The 20,870-nt window shown below is 43.2% G+C and overlaps 1 protein-coding gene across 1 annotated transcript; it reads right to left on the bottom strand.

Moving 5' to 3' along the window:
- Positions 1 to 6,368: 6,368 nt before the first annotated feature.
- On the bottom strand, positions 6,369 to 14,190 carry LOC125713453 (protein phosphatase methylesterase 1-like). The gene is made up of 14 exons (XM_048984590.1): positions 13,976 to 14,190; positions 12,978 to 13,069; positions 11,994 to 12,088; positions 11,785 to 11,842; positions 11,611 to 11,662; positions 11,297 to 11,451; positions 10,983 to 11,073; positions 10,828 to 10,893; positions 10,473 to 10,608; positions 9,792 to 9,921; positions 9,271 to 9,315; positions 8,543 to 8,607; positions 8,375 to 8,442; positions 6,369 to 6,865 (listed from the first exon to the last, which is right to left on the bottom strand). Exons 1-14 carry the CDS (start codon positions 14,059 to 14,061, stop codon positions 6,847 to 6,849), a joined length of 1,158 nt encoding a protein of 385 aa, XP_048840547.1. The 5' UTR covers positions 14,062 to 14,190; the 3' UTR covers positions 6,369 to 6,846.
- Positions 14,191 to 20,870: the final 6,680 nt, after the last annotated feature.

The raw sequence follows: 20,870 nt of genomic DNA, 5'->3' as shown, positions 1-20,870 counted from the left end.
AATAAATATTTAGGATATCAGGGTCTCATTTCCCCAACTGTACTCGCCACTTCGTTAAGATAGTACTTAGGGGCAATACAGACACTTCTTCTAATAACAGAACATGCTGAGTCACTAAACGTTATAGGTGGTGACAAAGTGTGGGGGTGGGGGGCTCCCAGGCCAGTTAGCCAGGGTTATTTTATCAGTGGCTTTATTATCCTCTCAACAGTGATGTGAGGGGCTGGTCGTCACTTCCAGTGTACATGCCTCTCTTTCCAGTCAGTGCTGTGTCTTTCCAGCTAGTGTAAGCTGTATCCAGCTCATGCTAGCTCCATCCCCTCAGTGAGCTGTGATTGGAGAACGGGAATCACTCTTGGGATTTTCTCTGTCATATGAAGTCATGCCTATTTGCCTCAATTTGCTGTAAGACATTAGTGCTGCAAGAAATAAATCAATAAAGTGGAATCAAGCAAAGTAGAGGATGATATGCCAAGTGATCGCCCAAGCACCAATATTTCTACCATTTTTGCTCTTCTATTTATAAACAATAATGAATATATCATTAAGTGATAGTCACAGGTCCAGCACATATCTTATGTCACCAAAGCTGGGGGCTCCTACGCCACCTCCTCTGTGTTTTGAGTGTGCTTAGCACATTCTCACTGTGTTTGGGAAGTTTTCTCCCTCGCTCCAAAATATGATTAGTTGAATTAGTCTCCCTAAACTGCCCATATTATTTATGACTGTGTGTGTGGCCTTGTTATGGACTGGCATCCTGCCCAGGGTAATCCCCTGTAGTGTGCCTTGTCTTACCTCCAGTACGCCCCTCTCCCAGGATCCCGTACAGCATAACCAGTTGGAAGACAGACTAATAATCACGATGTAATTACTACACTCAAGCCTCTGACTGCCTGTTCATTATGACATGGAGAAAAACAGGGTCTCCCTGTAGAAGCAGAAAGCCTTGTGAGGATGCTGAATCCCACAGCTGTCAGCCTAGACCTCATCAGTGCTGAGACCATCTGAATAACAGGCCTGAATTCAGCTTTAGTTGGGCTTAATGGCAATATCACACACACTCTGTTGTCTACATATGAAATGTTAAACCAGTAAAAACAAAACAGTTGTATTCATTTTTAAAACCATGAGGCTTCCTTTATTGCTCACCTACTAGAAATCTGGGTTCAGTTCCACCAGGCTTGTGTGTCATTAAGCAGGTTAATGAGGGCAGCGTGTGGGCCAGTGGGCTAAGCCTGTGTGCCTGATTATATTTTTGGTGAACGGTGAACATAACGAATCAGTTTGCAATCAATGCACAAAAGCGTCGTTCACTCTCTCACGCATTAGATGTAGGGATGATCGGCAACAATGAAACAAGTGAAATAAAGCAAAAAATAAAATTATCAGGTGTTTTACAACGGCACCCGAGGATTTATGGTAACGGGCAGGCGTCTGCTGCCACCGCTACTGCTGAAGCCAGTTCGGATGACCATTTGAAGGAGTTTTATGAACAAATCAGTATAGATAAAAAAATTTGCCATTGTATCTACAGTATACCATCACTGCCCCTCTTCAACTTTTCAGCATAATAAAAAGCACATATAGAGCTCAGTACTTCTGTAAACCGATTTGTTGAGTTGTCCTACTTTACGATACAGTAAGCGGTAAAACACATAGGCCTACTCACGTTGGTTTATATCGCCTTTTAGAAGTAATCTCTGTGTATGATTCTGTTGCAGTGTACGGTGCATTATTCGCAAGTGGTAGACACGGACTATCCCCACGAATGTGAAAATTTGCAAATAATATATCTTTTATGGACCTTGGTTTGTGCATTGGGGCACAGTCATGCTGGAACAGAAAGGGGCCTTCCTTCTCCAAACTGTTCCCACAAAATTGGAATCATTGAATTGTCCAAAATATCTTGGTATGTTGAAGTATTAAATGGCTTGGTCATTTGTACTGAGCGAATTTTAAAGATGTGAACTGGTCCATGTCTGTAAACTACATTGCTATAACGCTGATAGAATTTAAAGTGCGTGATGTAAAATTTAGTATTTCTACTTAATAAAATTCTATTCTACTGTTCTATGTGCTAGAGGTTCATAATATAGAACCTTTTACAGAATTGTTCTGTTGAAATTCAGATTAAATGAGTCAGATAAATTTCGGTTTAAAAAAAATTCATCCTTTCCTACTGATTTTAATATGAAGCGTCTCCGTTCCGTCACACATGACAGCACTGCCCCCTAGTGGTGCGTCAGTGTTTCTCAATCTCATTTGTTTTCAACGTGAGGCTTAAAGCCAAAAACAACAGTCTTAAAGCATGTCTTTACTGTAGGGCTTTTGAACAACTTGATGTTTGTGAGATCTTTCTGAAGCGGTTACTCATATTACTCATATATATATATATATATATATATATATATATATATATATATATATATATATATGTGTGTGTGTGTGTATGTATATATTTTACTTATTTATATTTTGTCTTATTTGTGTATGTATTGTTTTTTAGCTGTTTAATTCATCTTTGTACAGCATTTACTTTTTAAATTTTACTTATTTACTGTATAAATGAAAATTAACGGTAATACCTCAGAACAGTACAGCTTATAGTGAACAGCATTATAAATTAGAATAATGTTTTTATCGCATTCATACATAATTATTTGAAAGTTCGTTTAAAAGCTAATGTAAAAGGTTTGGACTTTTTGTCTAGTTTTGTCTGTACTATAGAGCGCTCACAGAATGTACTGAGGTTTTTGCTTAATTCTGTAAAAATGCTACAAATTTATCGGCTTCATAGAGTCATAAGTCCATTGACAAGCATTGTTTAATATATCTGCACATATCTTCCACATAGATGTTTTATATTTATGAAGTGTCGTAATTTTTTTTGGTTGACTCATTCAGTTCTATTATTGTCATTTTACTGTTTATTGCAATTGTAGTCATTGGCTCCCAAAGGGATACCAAAAATGAATGCTGGGTGTTTTATGGTATTGCAAATGTATTACTAATTAAAAAGTAAGACTGATTGCCATTAAAGTGTGAGTGAGACTGATTGCCATTGAACTTTTTTAACTTGCAGCAAACTCTAATTTGGGTTTACGTCTATTACTATTTGAAATTAATGTTTTATTTTAAACTACTGTTTTTACTAATGTAACTGTCATGACCTGCGCGTCCAGTCCTCGTGTGTGCCACGCCCCCTGATCATCCACGTGTGCTTCCCTGATTGTGCCCAGCTATTTTCTATCAGTCTGTGTATTCAATCTGTGTCAGTCCGTATTACCCAGATCCGTCATCGATGTTCGTCGCCGTCTGCTGTCTTTCCTGAAATAAACTCCGGTTTCCTGCATTCTGCCTATCTGTCTGCCACCGGTAACGACAGAATGACGGATCTCCGAGAGAAGGTACCCCCCCTGGCCGGTGACATCTACGTCGGCCTGGTTAACGAGGTCTTTTACTGGCTGGCCCAGTTGGAGGTCCGAGAGGACCCGGAGGCAAAGAGATTGGCCAGCCGCAGCAGGGACATCTTGGAGGGAATGTCCCTCGCTGAAGACGCGCATCTAGCGGAGGTTGTGCACGAGAACCTCCGGCAGCTGGTGCAGCGCGCGTCAGAGAGGAGAGCTCAGCTGCTCATTTTAGAGCCGCCATCCGTCACTCCGGAAACGGCCTGGTCTCCACCGACAGTCCAAAGCCGGAGGAAGACAAAGAAGCGGAGAGAAGGACCGATGCTGGGGGGTGCCTGGTGGCAATGCGTGATGCTCCTGTCCTGCCTGCTTTGCCTGATCTGCCTGCACCTGCCCATGTCTGATCTACCTGTCCTGGCGGCTGCTATGCTGCCCAGCCAGGCTCTGGCCAATCCGGCGCCCCCTGCTGGCCCAGAGTCGGTGGTTCCTGCTCCGTCCGAGGCGCCTGCCACGGCCCTGCCTCCAGCTACTGCTCTGCTCCCTGCTGTGGCCTGTCCCTGCTCCGCCCGAGGTCCCTCTGTCTCCACCTGTCCCTGCTCCGCCCGAAGCCCCTCTGCCTCCTCCGTCTGCGACTTCCCCTGCGCCTGTGACTCCTGTCCCTCTGGCCCCAGTCTCTGACCTGGCGCCAGTCCCCTCAGCATCGGTCCTAGTCCCTGAGAAGGTCCCAGACAGTCTGACCACCACACCTTTCTCCTTGGAGGAGCTCAAGTGAGACCCCCTCAAGGACCTCCCTCATGACTCCTCTGCCCTTGCCCTGGCGTGGTCAGTCCCGGCCTGAACCCCACCTTTCTGTGTCCCGAAAGGGCAGGGGACACCTCCACAGGGATCGGGTCCTGCCCACCTTGCCCCCTGGTTCGCCCTCGCTCTCCCCAGCTGTGGCGGCGGCTGCTTCGTATGCTACATAATTTACAAAGGAGAGGAGCCCTTTCAGCCCATCAAGCTCATTTAGGGAGAACTTAACTAATAGCTCAGAGTTGTTAAAATCTTATCTAGCTCTGATTTAAAGGAACCAAGGGTTTTAGCCTGCACTACTTGAATAGGAAGACTATTCCATACTCTTCATTAACTACTTCATTAACTACATGCTGCGTAAAGAAGTGCTTCCTCAAACTTGGTTTAAAATGTTCTCCCGCTAATTTCCACCTATGGCCACAATTTCTAGTATTTAATTAATGTAAATTAGGAACATAAGTGGTCCTAAAATTGAACCCTGTGGTACCCCACTATGAACAAAGGCCCACTGTGACATCGTGCCTGTAATAACTACTTGCTGCTTCCTGTCAGTTATCCAGTTTTCGATCCCAGCTGCTACAGCTCCTAAAATCCCTGCAGAATTGAGCTTTAGCAAGAGCCATTTGTGGGGGACAACATCAAAGGCCTTCTGGAAATCTAAGCAAATCACCTCAACCTCTCCTAAATCCATGTTGGCTATCCCTCAAAATGTTATTTGAATTCAGATAATCTACCTTGGATTGTAGCTTCCATTACTTTTCCAGTTATGCAAGTCAAACTGATTGGCCTATAAATTGCTGGGTTACTTCTATCCCCTTTTTTGAATATGGCTGTTATATTAGCATGCTTCCAATCAGAAGGTACCACACCAGTAGATAAGGATTTCTGAAATAGTAAAGTTAAAGGTTGGCTAATAATACCCCTCATCTCCTTTAAAACTATAGGTAAGATGCCATCAGGGCCCTGTGATTTATTAATTTTGACCTTAGCTAGGCTTTGTACCACATCAGCCTCAGTTACACATATATTGGTCATAGACGATGCTGTATTTACACTAAATGCTGGCAAGTTATTTGTGTTCTCTACTGTGAACACCCGTGTAAAATAATCATTAAACTGATTTACTATATCAATTTCATGTTCAATTATAAGACCCTTACTATCCTGCAGAACAGTGATTTCAGCTTTTAGAGCTCTTTTGGAGTTAAAGTATTGGAAGAAACTTTTAATGTCATCCTTAGCCTCCAATGCAATCTTCCTTTCCAAATTCCTCTTAGTGAGTCTGTTTTTTTTTACTCAACCTGTAGACTTAGATCCTCCTGCTTTATTTTGAAATTGTTAGTTAATTTCAATTTGTGGAAGAGAGTCCTTTCCCTCCTGACTTTATTCTTAATTTCTGTAGTAAACCACCTTGGTTGCAGTTTCCTAGATTTAGTTTTGCTGGAAACAGGTATGAAGTCCTCTTGCACTTGCAACAATGTGCTTTTAAAAAATTCCCATGCATCTTGAACAGTTTTGCTGTATACCACCATCCAGTTTACAGTTTCTAGTTTTAGTCTCATTCCATTAAAGTTTGTATATTTTTGTTTTATGTTATTTTTACTATAATAAGCAAAGCATCCCAAGTCCCTCTGTGAGCCTCTATACGATACACAACCTGATGTTCAGATTAACTGTAAAGTACTAGCGCAGATCCTCTGAGGAACTAAGCTGCAGTGTAATTAAAAAGTAATTAAATTGGACAGTACAGTACTTGGTACAGTAAAATGTCAAGCAGATGAAATGTCTCTAAAATGTTCTGGGGGAGCGGGGGGGGGGGCAAGGTGAGAGATCCCAACTTGCCATTCATCCGGACAAATAATTTAATTTGCATAATACATATTTGAAACAGTATTTTCATCTAACCAATAACTGGAAGAGACAGAGGTAAATGTACTCTAATAAGCCCTCTCCCATGTTTGAGTACCTCAGGCGTGACAGCTGAAGCATAATTTTGTTTTTTTTTTGGGGGGGGGGGGGTGTTAGGGTGTTCGGCATGTCTGCAGCACATTGCCTTGACAAAAAGAAACTAGAGTAACACAACACAAATGCACACCAAGTGAGCTGAACTAAAGAGGTCCCATTGCTCTGATATCACAGAGAAAGGCAGAGAAACAGGCACACCAGGTCTGCAAACAAAACATCACTTTTTATTTATTTCCAGTATTGTTTAGAAACTGAGACCATTCAGGCAAACAAATGGAGATCACAAATGATGGAAAAGGCAGCACAGCAAACAGAAAAATGAGGGATCATACGCCCAGCACGAAAATTTACATTCTGTGGAGGGGAAAAAACAACAATGACCGAAGGATGAAAACTCCTTTACTCTATTAAATAAATCACAACATAAACAACAAATTAAACATTGCAAACCCATTTCTAGGTTATGAAGTGCTACGAATGATTCACAGGTAAGACACTGACTTGCATCGGGTAACTCAGGCCCGTGGGGCGGTGAGGTTCCCACGGCCCCAAGACATCTGCTCCTGCGGGCAGCCACGACATTTAATGGGACTCTGAGTCTTGGCGGTCAGAGAGTCAGAGAGACAGAGATAGATACAGGTAGAGATGGGTGGGGAGCAGGGTGGGCGACCAAAATGTCCAGTCAACAAACTGGAAACACGCTGCAATGACAGAAAAGGAACATCATTAGGACATGTCATGGAAGGGAGCCAACTAAATCTAAAACTAAGTATGTTACACATTTGTTTGCCACCTTAGAGCCGAGATCCATTTTAACGGATTTAGTGTCAAGCTTCGGCAACATGGCTTTGATTAGCATTGTTGCCTCAAACCTCCAGAGTTGGTGGTTTGGAACCCAACTCCGTTCTGTGTGTGAAGGTTACATGTTCTCCCCGTGTCTCATGAATTTCCGCAGTGTATTCTGGTTCCCTTCCACAGTCCAAACACCTGTGGTTAAGCTGACTGGTGTCTCTATATCTCCCGTGGTATATGACTATGTGAGTATATGGGTATGCATGACCCTGACAAAAATAAATGATTAGAACAGGGTTCCCCAATCTGGTCCTCGAGGACCCAGGTCTTTGCTCCCTCCAAAATCACTATTGGGAGCTGGGAGGAAGCAAAAACTAGACTGACTGTGCGCTCCCCAAGGGCCGGATTGGAAAACACTGGATTAGAAGATGGATGGCAATGTTTTTTAAAGCAGAGGTGGTCCCCAACCATCGGGCCGAGGACCGGTACCGGGCCGTGGAGCATTTTGTGCCGGATAACAGAAGCTGTTTTATTTTGGAAAACAATTCCATCTGTGGCTGATAGGTGGCGATAAGGCAGCGTACTTGGTGATTACAGTAAAATCCCGTTATAGTGGACATGTCCATCCATCCATTTTCCAAACCGCTTATCCTACTGGGTCGCGGGGGGTCCGGAGCCTATCCCGGAAGCAATAGGCACGAGGCAGGGAACAACCCAGGATGGGGGGCCAGCCCATCACAGGGAAAACTCACACACCATTCACTCACACAGGCACACCTACGGGCAATTTAGCAACTCCAATTAGCCTCAGCAAGTTTTTTTGGACTGTGGGGGGAAACCGGAGTACCTGGAGGAAACCCCACGACGACATGGGGAGAACATGCAAACTCCACACACATGTAACCCAGGCAGAGACTCGAACCCGGGTCCCAGAGGTGTGAGGCAACAGTGCCAACCACTGCAAAACCATGCCGTCCCTAGTGGACATATTTATAATGGAATATCGTCTATAAAGGATGCCGTCCGCTGGTCCCGGCCGTGCGCCTTTAAGAACATGCAGAAAAAGCATCGCATATAACGGAATTTCACTTATAACAGATAAACAATTTGGTCCCCAGGGCCACTTTCAGTTGTAGTTTTGTTTGCAATCAATAGCAAAATGGCAAAAACAGAACTGAATGAATAAAAAGAAAATGTCTGTGTGGAAGACAAGCAGACATGTTAAACATTCCTTGTCAATGGACTTGTAAAATGACACCAATAAATCTTAAGCATTTTCACGGAATTAAGCGTCCAAGCATACCACAGGCTTTTGGTACCTACCATACATGATTTGATAGTCTTTGCATATAAAAGTAACAATTTCATATGACATTCTTCCTTTGTCTTGTTGAGGTGGCTGGGCAACTGGATCTTACCACTGGAAGTCGTCCTTCCATTCTGTGAACTTGTGACGAACCATGAAGATTGAAAGAGCTTCAGCTACCTGACGGGGGAAAACCAACCGTCAGCTACCTGACGGGGGAGTGTTCCGTGGTGGTGTTTTTGCGAGAAAAGCTTAGTGGGGGGGCGTTAGTGATTCTTACTTTGTCAGGGGCATCTTCATGGACAGCATGGCCACACTGTGGGAGAACTTGCATCTGAAACTTCCCTGAAATTAACACACAGATTAACATGCATTAAAGGCCCCCATCACATATCATTACATTACACTCATGTATTTTGATATTTACTTTCACCTTAATATGGCTTCTTATCGTTTGATTGTGTTATTTTATTGCCATTTATTTTGTCCTTATTCTTTTAGTTTTTATTATTTGTTATTCGCACTCTCTGTAAAGCACTTCGAGCTGCGTCCAGATGTATTAAAGGTGCTATATAAACAAAGCTATTTTTATTAAGTGAAAATTGTCATTGTTGACACACCACAGCACACAACGATGAAATATGTCCTCGGCATTCAACTTGTATGTGACACAGCAGTGGGCAGCTAGCTAATTCAACGCCCAGGGAGCAGTGCTTGGTGATTACAGTAAAATCCCGTTATAGTGGACATGTTTATAACGGAATATCGTCTATAACGGACGAGAACCTTGCTCAGGGTACCTCAGTGGTGCTTTGCTGTTCGAGGATTTGAACTAGCAATATTTTGATTACAGGTGCATGTCGCTGCCCACTATTAATAATAATAATAATAATAATAATAATAATATTGTTTACTGCTACTACTGATTAAGAAAAAGAAGGAGTTTGGTTATAATTTGTGTTACATGGACCAAATTTTCTATGACGAGTCCTACTGCTGATAGCGTACCTTGCATCTGTCCAATAGTGAGGTCTTTGTCCAATCTGTCTACACCTGCACCAGTAGGGGGGGAGAAAACAAAACAGCAAACAAAACAGTAAACAAAACATTGGGGACAATGTTACATAACTGCCAGGCCCTGGCATGACCTGAACACCCAGGTAAACCGGGGCACTGTGGTATTACAGTAAACCACAGTATTTTGAGTAAATCGTAGCATTTCGAAATCTTGGCGACAAAACCAGCCATTCGGGAAAATGTATCATGCCCCCCCACCGACCCTCCCCGCTCAGTGAATTTTACTGTGAGGGATCGATGCTCGGGAAAGTTGACCAAGTGGGACTTGCTTTTGAAATGACCATCAAAATACCGTATACCATGGTATAATATCTGGGCAGTATGAGGGTTCAAAAAGTTAGATATTGCCCAAGCCTATCCCTGTTAGTACATGGCTACCCAGGTGTCAGTTATAGCACATGCAGGCCCAGGAGATGCCACACCCAGACATGACCCCCCCCCCGGCCTCACACCTGCTAACAGCAGAAGCTTGGGCACCGGACAGCTGAGGAAGAGGGAGGATAGGCCGCGGAACCAGCCATCCCAGAAGCGCTCAGTCTTAGCCAGCTCAATACGCCAGGTGAAAAGGCTCTCCTTCTTCACCTGAGAGTGCAAAAAAGGGGGAGCTCAGAGCGGGCCTCACCACACACGCAAGCACGCCTCAAACCAACACATCGTGAACACTTCACTAAACAGACTCACTCTAGAATGTGAGGGCCCTACAGCACTGGAAACCAAACTTGTTCCAGGAAACACGGGATATATGGATTTTCTTCCACAACCAGTGTCTTATTCAGGCACAATCTGGCCATTGTTCAAACCATTCACTGCAGTTTGAATTACGGAATTACTTCATGCCATTTTGTCCGAGAGCAAAAAGCTGTAACATTTGCAAAACTTCACATCTGTACCTATTAATCCACTGACATCTAGGTCGGTGTCTTGATAAAGTCAAATGAAGCCTAATGAATTAAAAGGCTGGTTGGAACAGAACCAGAGCAAATAGGGAGGTTCCCTGTACCGGATCTGTAAAACAGGCTCTCCTGCACAGAAGAACTTCAACACTTTGATCTGGTTCTAACTGTAAAGCGCAGCTTTTAAAGTACTACCACACCTCCCCTCCCAGACATTCTTAAACCACACCATTTAACAACCTCTTGGTCATCATCCTTCTTCCTTCTGTGATTAGACTCATCACAGCCTTCCTCATCCTCATCCTCCTCCTCTTCCTCTATGATGCCTTCACTGATACCTTTTGGGATGCTGGGGCTCCCCAGAGGTTCCTCACACCTGAGAATGGATAGAGAGAGTCAGGGCCTCACCTGTCCCAGACTAATTTTACGTATTGGTACAGTGTCAATGAAGGTTTTCCTGTTCCTGTCCTCTCATCTACAACTTGCAAAATGTCACATTTATTTACGGAGTAGTAAACCCTCATAAGCACCAGTGATTTTGTGAAGAAAGCAAATTTCCCACAGGAAAAACACTACTCAGGTCTTGTAGACTGACCTTTTCACTTGGCCCATCATGGAAACTCTCGCAGACTCCACATTTCTTATCTGCCCACTCTTCACACTGTCAGGAGCAGGACCCACGTGATTGGACAGCGAGCTGAGACTTCCTGTCATTCTGTTAAAGCAAACTGCTGCGTTCTTCCCACTCACCTCCACTCTACGGCACTTTCCACCGACTTGAAGGTTCTTGGTCGACTCCGCAGGAAGTTCTGCATGCTGTTCAAGGCATCCATGGCAGTTCCTGGATGTCACAAGCAACAAACCAAACGGGCCAACTGACCAAATGACAACTGAACAACTCATTCAAGTAGCCAACTGACCGGCGAAGCAAGCACCCACTTAATCAGATCGCATTGGACAACTTTAAGATGTGTGCTTGACCATTAATTCCAAAAGTCAAAGAAAGAAAAATACATACAAGTAAAGTCATTCTGAGGAATATCCCTATATTTATACCAACATACCTTCTACTACGTCAATCACACAAAGGCCCAATAAAGATGGCACATGATTGGCTGCAGCAGTGTGAACAGCAATGGCTCCACCCATGCTGTGTCCAATCATCAGGACTGGTGGAGGATTTTCACCATAAAGGGCTTCAACTACTTTGCCCACATCCCTAGAGAAGACACCACAAGTGAGTAATTAAGGCATTTGGAACACATCTTAAACTTTCTGCAGACTGATCACACACTGCAGTTACGTAAAAATGCAGATGGCTCAGATATTATTCATAAAAAACACCACCCTGCGAAGACTCCCACCTCGATGGACTTACTTGGCCAAAGTCTCCGCTGAAAGATCCTCACTGTTCTTCACTTTTGTGTCACCTGCAGACAACGAGAGAAGTGCAAAATCTGAAAGGATGAACACAAACTGTCATGGATTCCCTCTCTTGCCGAGCAGCAATATGACTGTCAACACCCATGAGAGGCCATATGTGGTTCCTCACCATGTCCCCTGAGGTCCACTGCCACCACTCTGCAGATGATGCGGCTACAGATTGCGGTCTGGAAGGAAAGAAACTATGCATATGTTCTCCTGAATACCTAACTGAACTGATGCAGGTAGAAGAACCTTGTTAAAATCACCATGCAACCTTCTATTCACATGTCTGGCTCCATAATGGCCATGACACCCACTTACTACGTGGCTACACACCGTGAACACAGCCCAGGAGAGAGCGGAATGTCCCCCACCATGTAGAAGGAGCAGCACTGGACCCTGGGAACCACAGCTATAGATCCGGAAAGTGTGCAGTGCAGTCAAGGTCACAGACAAAGCAGTGGCACAATGTCCCCTTGATATGAAGGAAACATAAACATGACTCCCCCCTATGGCCATTTATAGTATTACAATAGGGAATATTTCGGCTCATTAAAAAGAAAAATCACATAAAACACATAAAAAATAAAAGCAATATTAAACTCCATAAGAATTTATAATCAAAGTCTACCGACGTCATTAAGATTCATCCGGAAGCAGATATTATTTGTTGCTTTTATATTAATCACAGCCAGGGAACAGAGACAAATGGATTTGTATTTCTGGATTAGACTTCTTTGGAACAGACTGCGATGATCCAGTCCAAGAACAGGACTGACGCAGAACAGGAAATTAACTTAGTTGCATGGCAGTCATCCTACTTTGGCAGAAGCATCACCAATACAGGCACAGAGGTCCTCGATTTCCCAGAGAGAATAATCCCAGCCCCCCAAAAAAATCGGATTATTTACAGAGGAACTAAAAAAGATTCAGAGAATCCAAAGATGTTAAGCGTGTCACAGAATGCTACAGGAAATTCTGGTAAAGAAACTCGTGTTTGACCAGTAGTCCTTGTAGCATCTTGGCAGGTGACAAATGCTTCTCTCCTGCACACTTGTGTTGGTTTAACTTTTATACTTTGTACTATTTGTCATGAGAAATCATTAGATCCCATTCCGCAAAAGTGTCGTAAGGGTCATGAGTCTTTACAGCAAATAAAATTATTCATTCAAGGTTTTCAAAATTTGAATATGGCCATAACCTGTCGAAGACGGCATGGGCAAACATTAGTAGTAACAACAAGAGTGAATTAATCTTCACCCCCCCCTTTCTCAGTACCCCCATTTTTTTATGTTAACGCCACAGCTGTAAAGGATATGTCCTTGCCGTTGCCATTTTCAACTTCGACATCTTCCATGGTTTCAAAGTACTGACTCCAGGGCAAGGGGGAGAAATCACGCTTCCTCCCAGGACTGGAAAACAGTAATGTTAAGTTAACAAAACGGTGTACCCACCCCTCAAGACTCCACTTTCAGCAGCATGGTCTTTTATTAACACAGCTGGCTAGGTTTCATGTTAAGTGAAATAATGCATCTACATATGAAGTTATAAATTTTGCCTTCGGGGTGCATGTAGCTGTAGTTGTCACAGCAGGTCGGCACATCGACAGACCCCGAGTCACGACAAAGCACGATCGCTTCCGAAAAGGCGGGGCTGTGCGGCTCATCCAGAACGGCATAGCCGGCGGGGAGCGCAGAGACGCACGATTCCCCCCGCAACGGCGCACATGCGAGTCGTGATTAGCTGAAACGGTGGGCGAGCAGCGTCACCACTACGGGGTCATCGCCTCCCTGATCGCCAACAAACCGCTTCGGTCTCCTATCTACTTCAATATGTCAGCGGATGCTGCTGAATAATATGGAGCCAAATGCAACGCATTCGCATCGTGTCGAGGGCAGCACTGTCATTCCAATAACATTAAATAAAGATAAAGTCGTCAGACATAAAATATATGGCTCGTTGTTAATCATCCTAACTAGACAGCAAGTTAACCATCCATCCGATAAACTACTAACAATAGTTTCAAAATATTTAACTGGAATATTAGACTGACCATCGATTATTCAGCGAGTTAAATCAATATTATGCGGGTTCAGTAATTATACTAAATTGCACGAAGTAATGATGCTACTTTGATTAAATAACGAGACATCATATATCTTAATTCACTTTTCAGTGGAAGGCAGATTATTTCTTTCTAGCTGTCATTCCTAGTGGTAAGCACACACTGAACTGTACGTGGACCATGCGAAAGATTTCATTAACTGACATAAACTGATCACTTTACCAATGAGGGACAATAAATATCTTTAACTCACCCCATTCTCATTTTTGACCCAGATTGCAAGGCTCCCGGTATCGAAGGTTTGGATGACAGTAAATTAAGATGTAACTGCTTCTCCATGATGCAAAGTGGAGGTTTCCTGCCTTCTTTTGGGCTCTGGTTCTAACACGGTGAATTCTCTCACCAGCAGAACCCAAACCGACCTACACTTCTAATCTCAACCGCGGATTAAATGAGTATCCCCTACCGCACTGCCTTTTCTGCCGCGCAACATTCTGGGAGATATAGTCACTTATTGCCGATGCCTCCGTTTGAATGAATACGTAACACCGATCGTGGGACACTATACTTCCCAGAGTGCATTGTGAAGCGTCCTGTTAAAACCTAAAAGGTGACGTAATGCTTTACAGGACACAGGAATACCACTAGGGAAGTTGCCATTATATTGAGAAATTTACGTCTTTTAATATGTTTTTGTTTAATATAATTTTTACCTAAAATAATCTTACAAGTTTATACGCATATAATTACAATATACACGGTGTTTTATTCATGTTAGGCTCGTTTATTTAGCTAGTAGAGGATAAACGTGAAACACGTAGGGGGCATATGTCGATTTAAATGTGTGTACATTTACTGTAATTGAATTAGACAGTTACATCAACTGGGGGAGCCCATGTACCGATTTGGGATAATCTTCCTACCTTTATCGGCGTAAAAGCTGAGGTATCCAGTAGAGGGCAGCATTCTTTGAGTGCAAATATTATTGATAAGTTTACCCTGCACTGTTTACACTGTAAAAGTGATTGGACGCATTTAAGCAGCAAAGAATAATCCGATAATACAATCAAGATAGTGGTACGATTTACGGGGCACCCAGTAAAGTATATGATGAGCGGAATTCGAATTAACTGTACCAACGCTAATTTCCCAAGTTTTATTGTAATTTTACAAAATTATGAAATATTTCAAGAGCAATGCTACCTCTCGAGCGAGTTAAGAACTACTTCAAGATCACATCAAGAGCTTCGCGAGGGATCATGTAAAGCGTGCCGCAGCAGATGTGTAATAGAAATGTAAAATGGGGATTCCGGAATACAGTCTGTTCCTTGGAAGAGCGCCTTTATCGTTGGCGTCTTATGCCTTGCACTGCACTTTTGTTTCAGAGGGGGGCAGCAGAGGAAAGAGTAACATCAAAAGTAGATAAAAATTCCGGTTTGAACAGTGAGACTGATGCCTGCAGAGAAGACGGTTATCTTAATTTTGTCTGACTAAAGCAAATAAGCAACCAGTAACTGAATCACTGGTGCTCATCTGTAGCTCAGATGGGTGTTTATGTTCAGCTGATGTGAAGATAAACATGTACAAGGATTCACGCACACAAACAGCTGGGAAAAGGCCCAGGGAAGCACACCACTGTGTCTGTCTCTTTATCAGATAAACTGGCAGAAGCTCAGGTACTGTCATGCAATGTTTATCGTCCTAAAGCAGGTTCATAGCTGCAGTTCACGTGTTGGTGGGGCTTGTGTACATTATAAGCAGAGCATCATGAAGAACAGGCTGGTTTAGTTCCTGCACGTCAAGACATAGCTGCACTAGGTACTGTCAGGTAAGTGCATTATCAGGAGTAAAGCGTAAAATCCGGCTCAGAACCCTTATTTCCATCCAGAAATGTCACATTTAAATAATTCTTCATAAACATTAGGGATATTTCTTATTCTTTTTGCCAACCTGTGACTTTCTCTTTATTTCTTTCAAGAACCGCACAGAAATTATACATTGATCAAAGTGTCCGTGTGTGCATGTCAACATCGAAATTAGATGTATTATATTTTTTGGTCCACTCATACAGTTATATGAAAAGTGAGCACCTTAGCTGTCATGACAGCTGCTGCCCTGGCCTTAGTATTACAAGTATCGTTAAGCACATCTTACATATGCTGGAGAATCAATACAGGGAACAAGCTGTTTTCTGCAGGAGAAACTGATTGTCTGTTACTGCGGCAACCAGACAAGTACACAGAGGTTGGCCAATGCACCTGATGACACTATGATGACTTAGCAGGTTTGTATGGGTTTGGGGTGCTGCTTGTCGCTGTCTGCCAACTCCTGCACCTCCCATCTCAGACTTAAAACTTCGAGGGTAGCGTGGCTTTCCACCCCGGGCTTAACTAAACCTTTTCCTACCAGTTTAGTGACACGATACTAAAAGATGCCTTTGGGGCATCTATGTGCTTGACCTACATTCTCTGCTGTCTTCGGGCAGCACATGAAAGCAAACACAGACCCGTAGGATAATTTGACGAATTGGTTCCATCAAATTTCCATACAAAATTCCTCCCACTGTTGAAAGTCAGCAATATCATCAGTCTGAATTTATGTAAATATTACAACATGCATTTATCAACACTTGCTCTCATATCTGCATGTATTTGTCCCTGACTGTGTGTCCAAAGGTTTGAATATGGATTTTGTTTTTTTGCAAAATCAGTGCGATCCAGTGAAAACCATACAGATTTTCTCATTAACTAGGCTGATATGCATAATCAAAGGGTTCATAACTGTTTGCTCTACAATCCACAAATCAATGGGAACCACCACATTATGAGTCAAAAGATTTGTTAGTAAAATATACAAAATATAGTACAACAAATGATACCTGTATTGGTGGGGAATCCTTAGTAAGTTTCTGCAGACATATTTGTATGTTCGTAGAAATTATTTGAGAAAATGTCCCCACAAAAGCAGTAATTCTAACATCAGATATTGCAGAAAAAAAAACATTTTGTTTAAGTTGCTCTTTTTTTGGGGGGGGGGGGATGCTGGAAAGCCAGAAATTTTACTTTATCTGTCTGTGGTACTTTTGCTGAGGGGTTACTGGAGGAGAGTGAGTGGGAGGTATTCATTCAGACAGAGATACAATTGGGCACCTGTAGATGTAAAGCAGCTCCTGTTAATGGACCCATAATAGGGCATGTTGCTGTTGACTGTGTTGTGGTGATGGCTTCTATCTTCGCTGACATTTCCTTAGGTTACGGTAATAAGAGACCCAGCTTTCCGTGAAGGACAGATGCCACCCGCATGCTGCTCTTTGAAGGCGCTCGCTTAGGGATTCGCACTGTTACATGGATCCCTCTTTCACGTTATGTTTTTTCCTGTCCGTTTTGATTGCACCGTATACAGCTGTGGAAAAAAAGTGACCACTCTATATTTTAGAATAAATTTGCATTCTTAAATCCCAGTTTAATTCTGGTTGTGCTGGCAGAGGGCTATGCTGGTTCAAAATTTCTAGGACAGCAGGACACAAGAATAAGGGGAAACAAGAGACACTGGGAACAGCCAGAAAGCCGCCGGGTAAAGGACAGAAGCGACTGTCTAATGGCAGAGATGACCGTTAACTTATCTAACAGGTTCTCCTGATTCATAGGATGACATCGAGGGACCTTCAAAAAGGAATGGGAAACATTAAGTGCAGGCGGGAAGTGCAGTACTAGGACAGTTCATATCAGGCTCCTAGGAGCGGGATGGAAGACCCATAAAGCAAGGATGAAGCCCTTTATGAATGAGAAGCATTGAAGGACCAGACTGCAGTTTGCAAAAAAAAAAAACAATATTCACAGATGCACACCCATAAATTAAGAAATGAGAGAAAAATTGTGCTGTGGTCTCTTACTTTTTTCCTTACTTTTCTTACTTTTTGCTGTATATGTCACACTAGGGGCCACTGGGTGCTACTGTTTACATTTACATCGTTAAGAAGAAGAAGAATAAAATACATACAATATGATATAATTTATTAATCCCTGGGGAATATTCTTATGACGTAAACTAGGGGTTTTAAATACTATTTACAGTGCAGAATAAACATCCAATATACCTTTTATGGTTGCTTTTATAAAGAGGCGGGCAGGAGATGATTAAGCACAGTTCCTCTGTCGTTAAATCGATGCTGCAGTGTCTGGCAGTGGGGTCACGAGGGGCGAATTTAAAAATAGTGCTGAAAATATTTTTTTTGGATAAGGACAGAGATGGAGCAGAAGGTCATAGGCTGGGGAAGGTGAAGGGAGGTTCCACCATGTGACATTCCTGCCAAGGTTTTCTGAGACCGATGTCTGCAGGCTGAGGTCACCAACCTGGCAGAGGCCGAAGCGGCGACTTGTGAGCTGGGCTTTACGGGTAAGCATGGGAAAACGATGACTGGACCACAACAGAAGAAGCGCATCGGTCCATTCACAGATGGACGCGTGCTTTAGCCAAATGGTTCTAGTTCCTGTTCCTGGAGCCCCCTCCTGCCTATATTCCTCTTCCTTCAGCCTGCAATATTTATTATAAACCTATTTAACACCACATGAGCCTGATTAAGGAAGGGGAGGGGAGCCAGGAACAGGATTGTAAACCACTGGTTTAGCCAGTCCTGCACCAGCAGCCCCAAAATGGACCCACATTCCCCTGTAAATTAAGGCCAGATATCGGAAGATCTACCATGTTTGATAAAGCATTGTTTTCTACAAATTCAATCAACGCTGTGTTGAGTTATGCTTGGTTGTCCAGTTCCCAGAAGACATGAGTGTAAAGAGACAAAACATTGAACAATAATCATAAATAACCATAACAGCGTGCAATTAGGAGTAAAGTGAGAGGTGGTGATGCACAGAGTCAAATGAATAAGTCAGTATTTACATATGTAAACTGTAGAGTGGGAGTGAATGCAGGGCTGGGTTATGTATATGCTGAGTAGGCCGTAGTGGCACATTGTTCATGCAAAGGTCCTAGACACTGTCCTCATTAAGGATCTGAATTACCTGGGGAAAAAAGCTCTTCCTCAGCCTTTCTGCACCAGCCTCCAGATGGTAGCAGCATTTTCCTGACCTCAGCGTGGAGCAGAGGAAATTGTAAGGGTGACTGGAGGCTGTAATGATCTTTCTGGTCTTGCACCTGCATCATCTGATATAGATGTTCTGGAGGTTGGGCAGTGCATACCTGCTTGCCGTCAGCGGAGCATCGCGGTCCTGCCTTGCAGCACATTTCTTTAATGCGCTAAACTAAATAATGACTTATTGCAGGCATCTGAAATTAACTGCTCTTGGAACCTGCGTTCGGGTGTTCATGATCTTAAACTTTAAGAGTTGACGGAGTGGCATTGCTTCGTCATCTCCAGGTTTCTCCTGGGGCTCCGATTTCCTCTTATCATCCAAAGACACACAGTTAAGATAGGCAGCAGCTCTAAATTGCCTGCAGTGTGTGACTGTGTCTGTATATATATGCGCCAAATACCGGCCTACTAAGCACCAACTCCCCTTAAGCTGATAGGAGACCTTCCTAGCCCTGCAATGGTGGGCATTAAGCATCAGGCAGAGCTGACTGGTCTTGATGAACCGAACTCTGGGATCCCTGCCAAAATGTTTTCAATCTCATACAGCTCTTACTAACAGCTGCTGTCCTGCTCAGTCTTGCCCTGTGAGAGACTTCAGCTGGAGCCAGATATGGGGTCATACAGGATTACATAATGGGGGCACGCACAAAAAAACAAGCCTGTCCCCGTGAAAAGTCAGTCTCTCGAGTGACCTTTGTGTCTCAACGCAACACAAAAGGAACAAGTAGGGCTCTAATTCACACTTCTAGCACAAAAAGTACTGGTTTGTGCGAGCGACAGGATATCGGAGTTTTATATTGCCCTTGGAGACTATGGTGGCATTTAGCTGCAAGCCAGAACACTGAACACTGCTCTGCCTTCTTCAGCTGGAGCCCCTTTGTCATCGCGAAGGTCCATTTACGTGCTTTGTGCAGTTGAAATTCACAAATGTAGCCAAATATCCTTCAATAGTTTTACGTTTCAGGGTAGGAGGAACACAAAGTTTCTAGCCACCACTGGGGAAACGTCTGTCTCTTCTGGATTCCCAAGATAGTTACTGAAGCTGTTTCATTAGAACATTATTGTGCTTTCAGGGTCTCCAGGTCATAGGTAAACTGCTGATCTCTCAATCCTCCTTAGTCTGAAATCTGAGGCCACTCATTTTGACCACATGAAATGTATCCAGACATAGTAAAACTGTATCTGGAAAGGTGGCAGTAAAAAACAGGTGACATCATGCGTAACCTATGTTCTGTCATATCACTCAATTGATTACTTTCAACCTTGGGAAACAGCAATGTAATTATTATTAGAATTTTATTTTTTACGATGAAGCATTATGCTTTTGCATAGTTTAGGGTCCTAGACTCTGTGTGACAGTGACCTTTATTTAGAGTATATAGTTATATATAGTTTTACTGTTATTTTTTATCCATATACGAGTTTTATGTTGGATGGGCCGGAATGCTTTGCGTCAGACAGGGTAACCTCTATCCAGTTTCAGACAGGGTGGGGGAGACGGGTGGGTGGGGGGGGGTTAGTGGAGGAGAGTTTCCGGGGAGAGCAGTTGCAGTTGTTTACCATGAAACGTGTACCTAAATGTGCTAAGGGAGAACCGGTTTTAGCTGGATTCAACTGATAGCTGACAAAGCAGGGCTGCAGCTCGAAGCTGTTTCAGTGTTTATGTGAATATTTTGAAGGCACCAGCATGTCCTATGGCAAGTTTCAAGTGCTAAAAAAGGCATAACATGTATATACAGCTCTGGGAAAAATGAAAAGACCACAGCAAAATTTTCAGTTTCACACATTTCTGTATTTATAGGTGTGTGTAAAATATACATTTCTTTGCAAACTCCTGCCTGGCTCTTCCTTGTTTCTCATTAATGAATAGCTTCTCCTGTGCCTTATGGGTCTTCAGTCCTGCTTCTAGGAGCCTGTTTTGAATTGTCCTAGCAGTGCACTTCACACCTGCACTTAATGTTTCCCTTTCTTCATGAAGGTCATTTTAGGTCATCCTCCGATTTGCAAGGCACTGCCGGATAAGCTGACAGTCACCTCTGGCGTTAGAAGGTCGCTT

This window comes from Brienomyrus brachyistius, chromosome 18 (genome assembly GCF_023856365.1).
Source record: "Brienomyrus brachyistius isolate T26 chromosome 18, BBRACH_0.4, whole genome shotgun sequence".
Classification (NCBI taxonomy): domain Eukaryota; kingdom Metazoa; phylum Chordata; class Actinopteri; order Osteoglossiformes; family Mormyridae; genus Brienomyrus; species Brienomyrus brachyistius.
The sequence above is the reverse complement of the archived record's forward strand: the minus strand, read 5'-3'. Positions and strand labels throughout refer to the sequence as shown.

Bases quoted from the DNA above. Each gene is read 5' to 3' on its own strand.
- LOC125713453 (XM_048984590.1), bottom strand. From the start codon at position 14,061: ATGGAGAAGCAGTTACATCTTAATTTACTGTCATCCAAACCTTCGATA. The intron at 8,608-9,270 runs GTACGCTATCAG...TGTTAATTTCAG, and splicing joins CACTATTGGACAGATGCAAG to GGAAGTTTCAGATGCAAGTT. The intron at 8,443-8,542 runs GTAAGAATCACT...TTCCCCCGTCAG, and splicing joins ATGAAGATGCCCCTGACAAA to GTAGCTGAAGCTCTTTCAAT.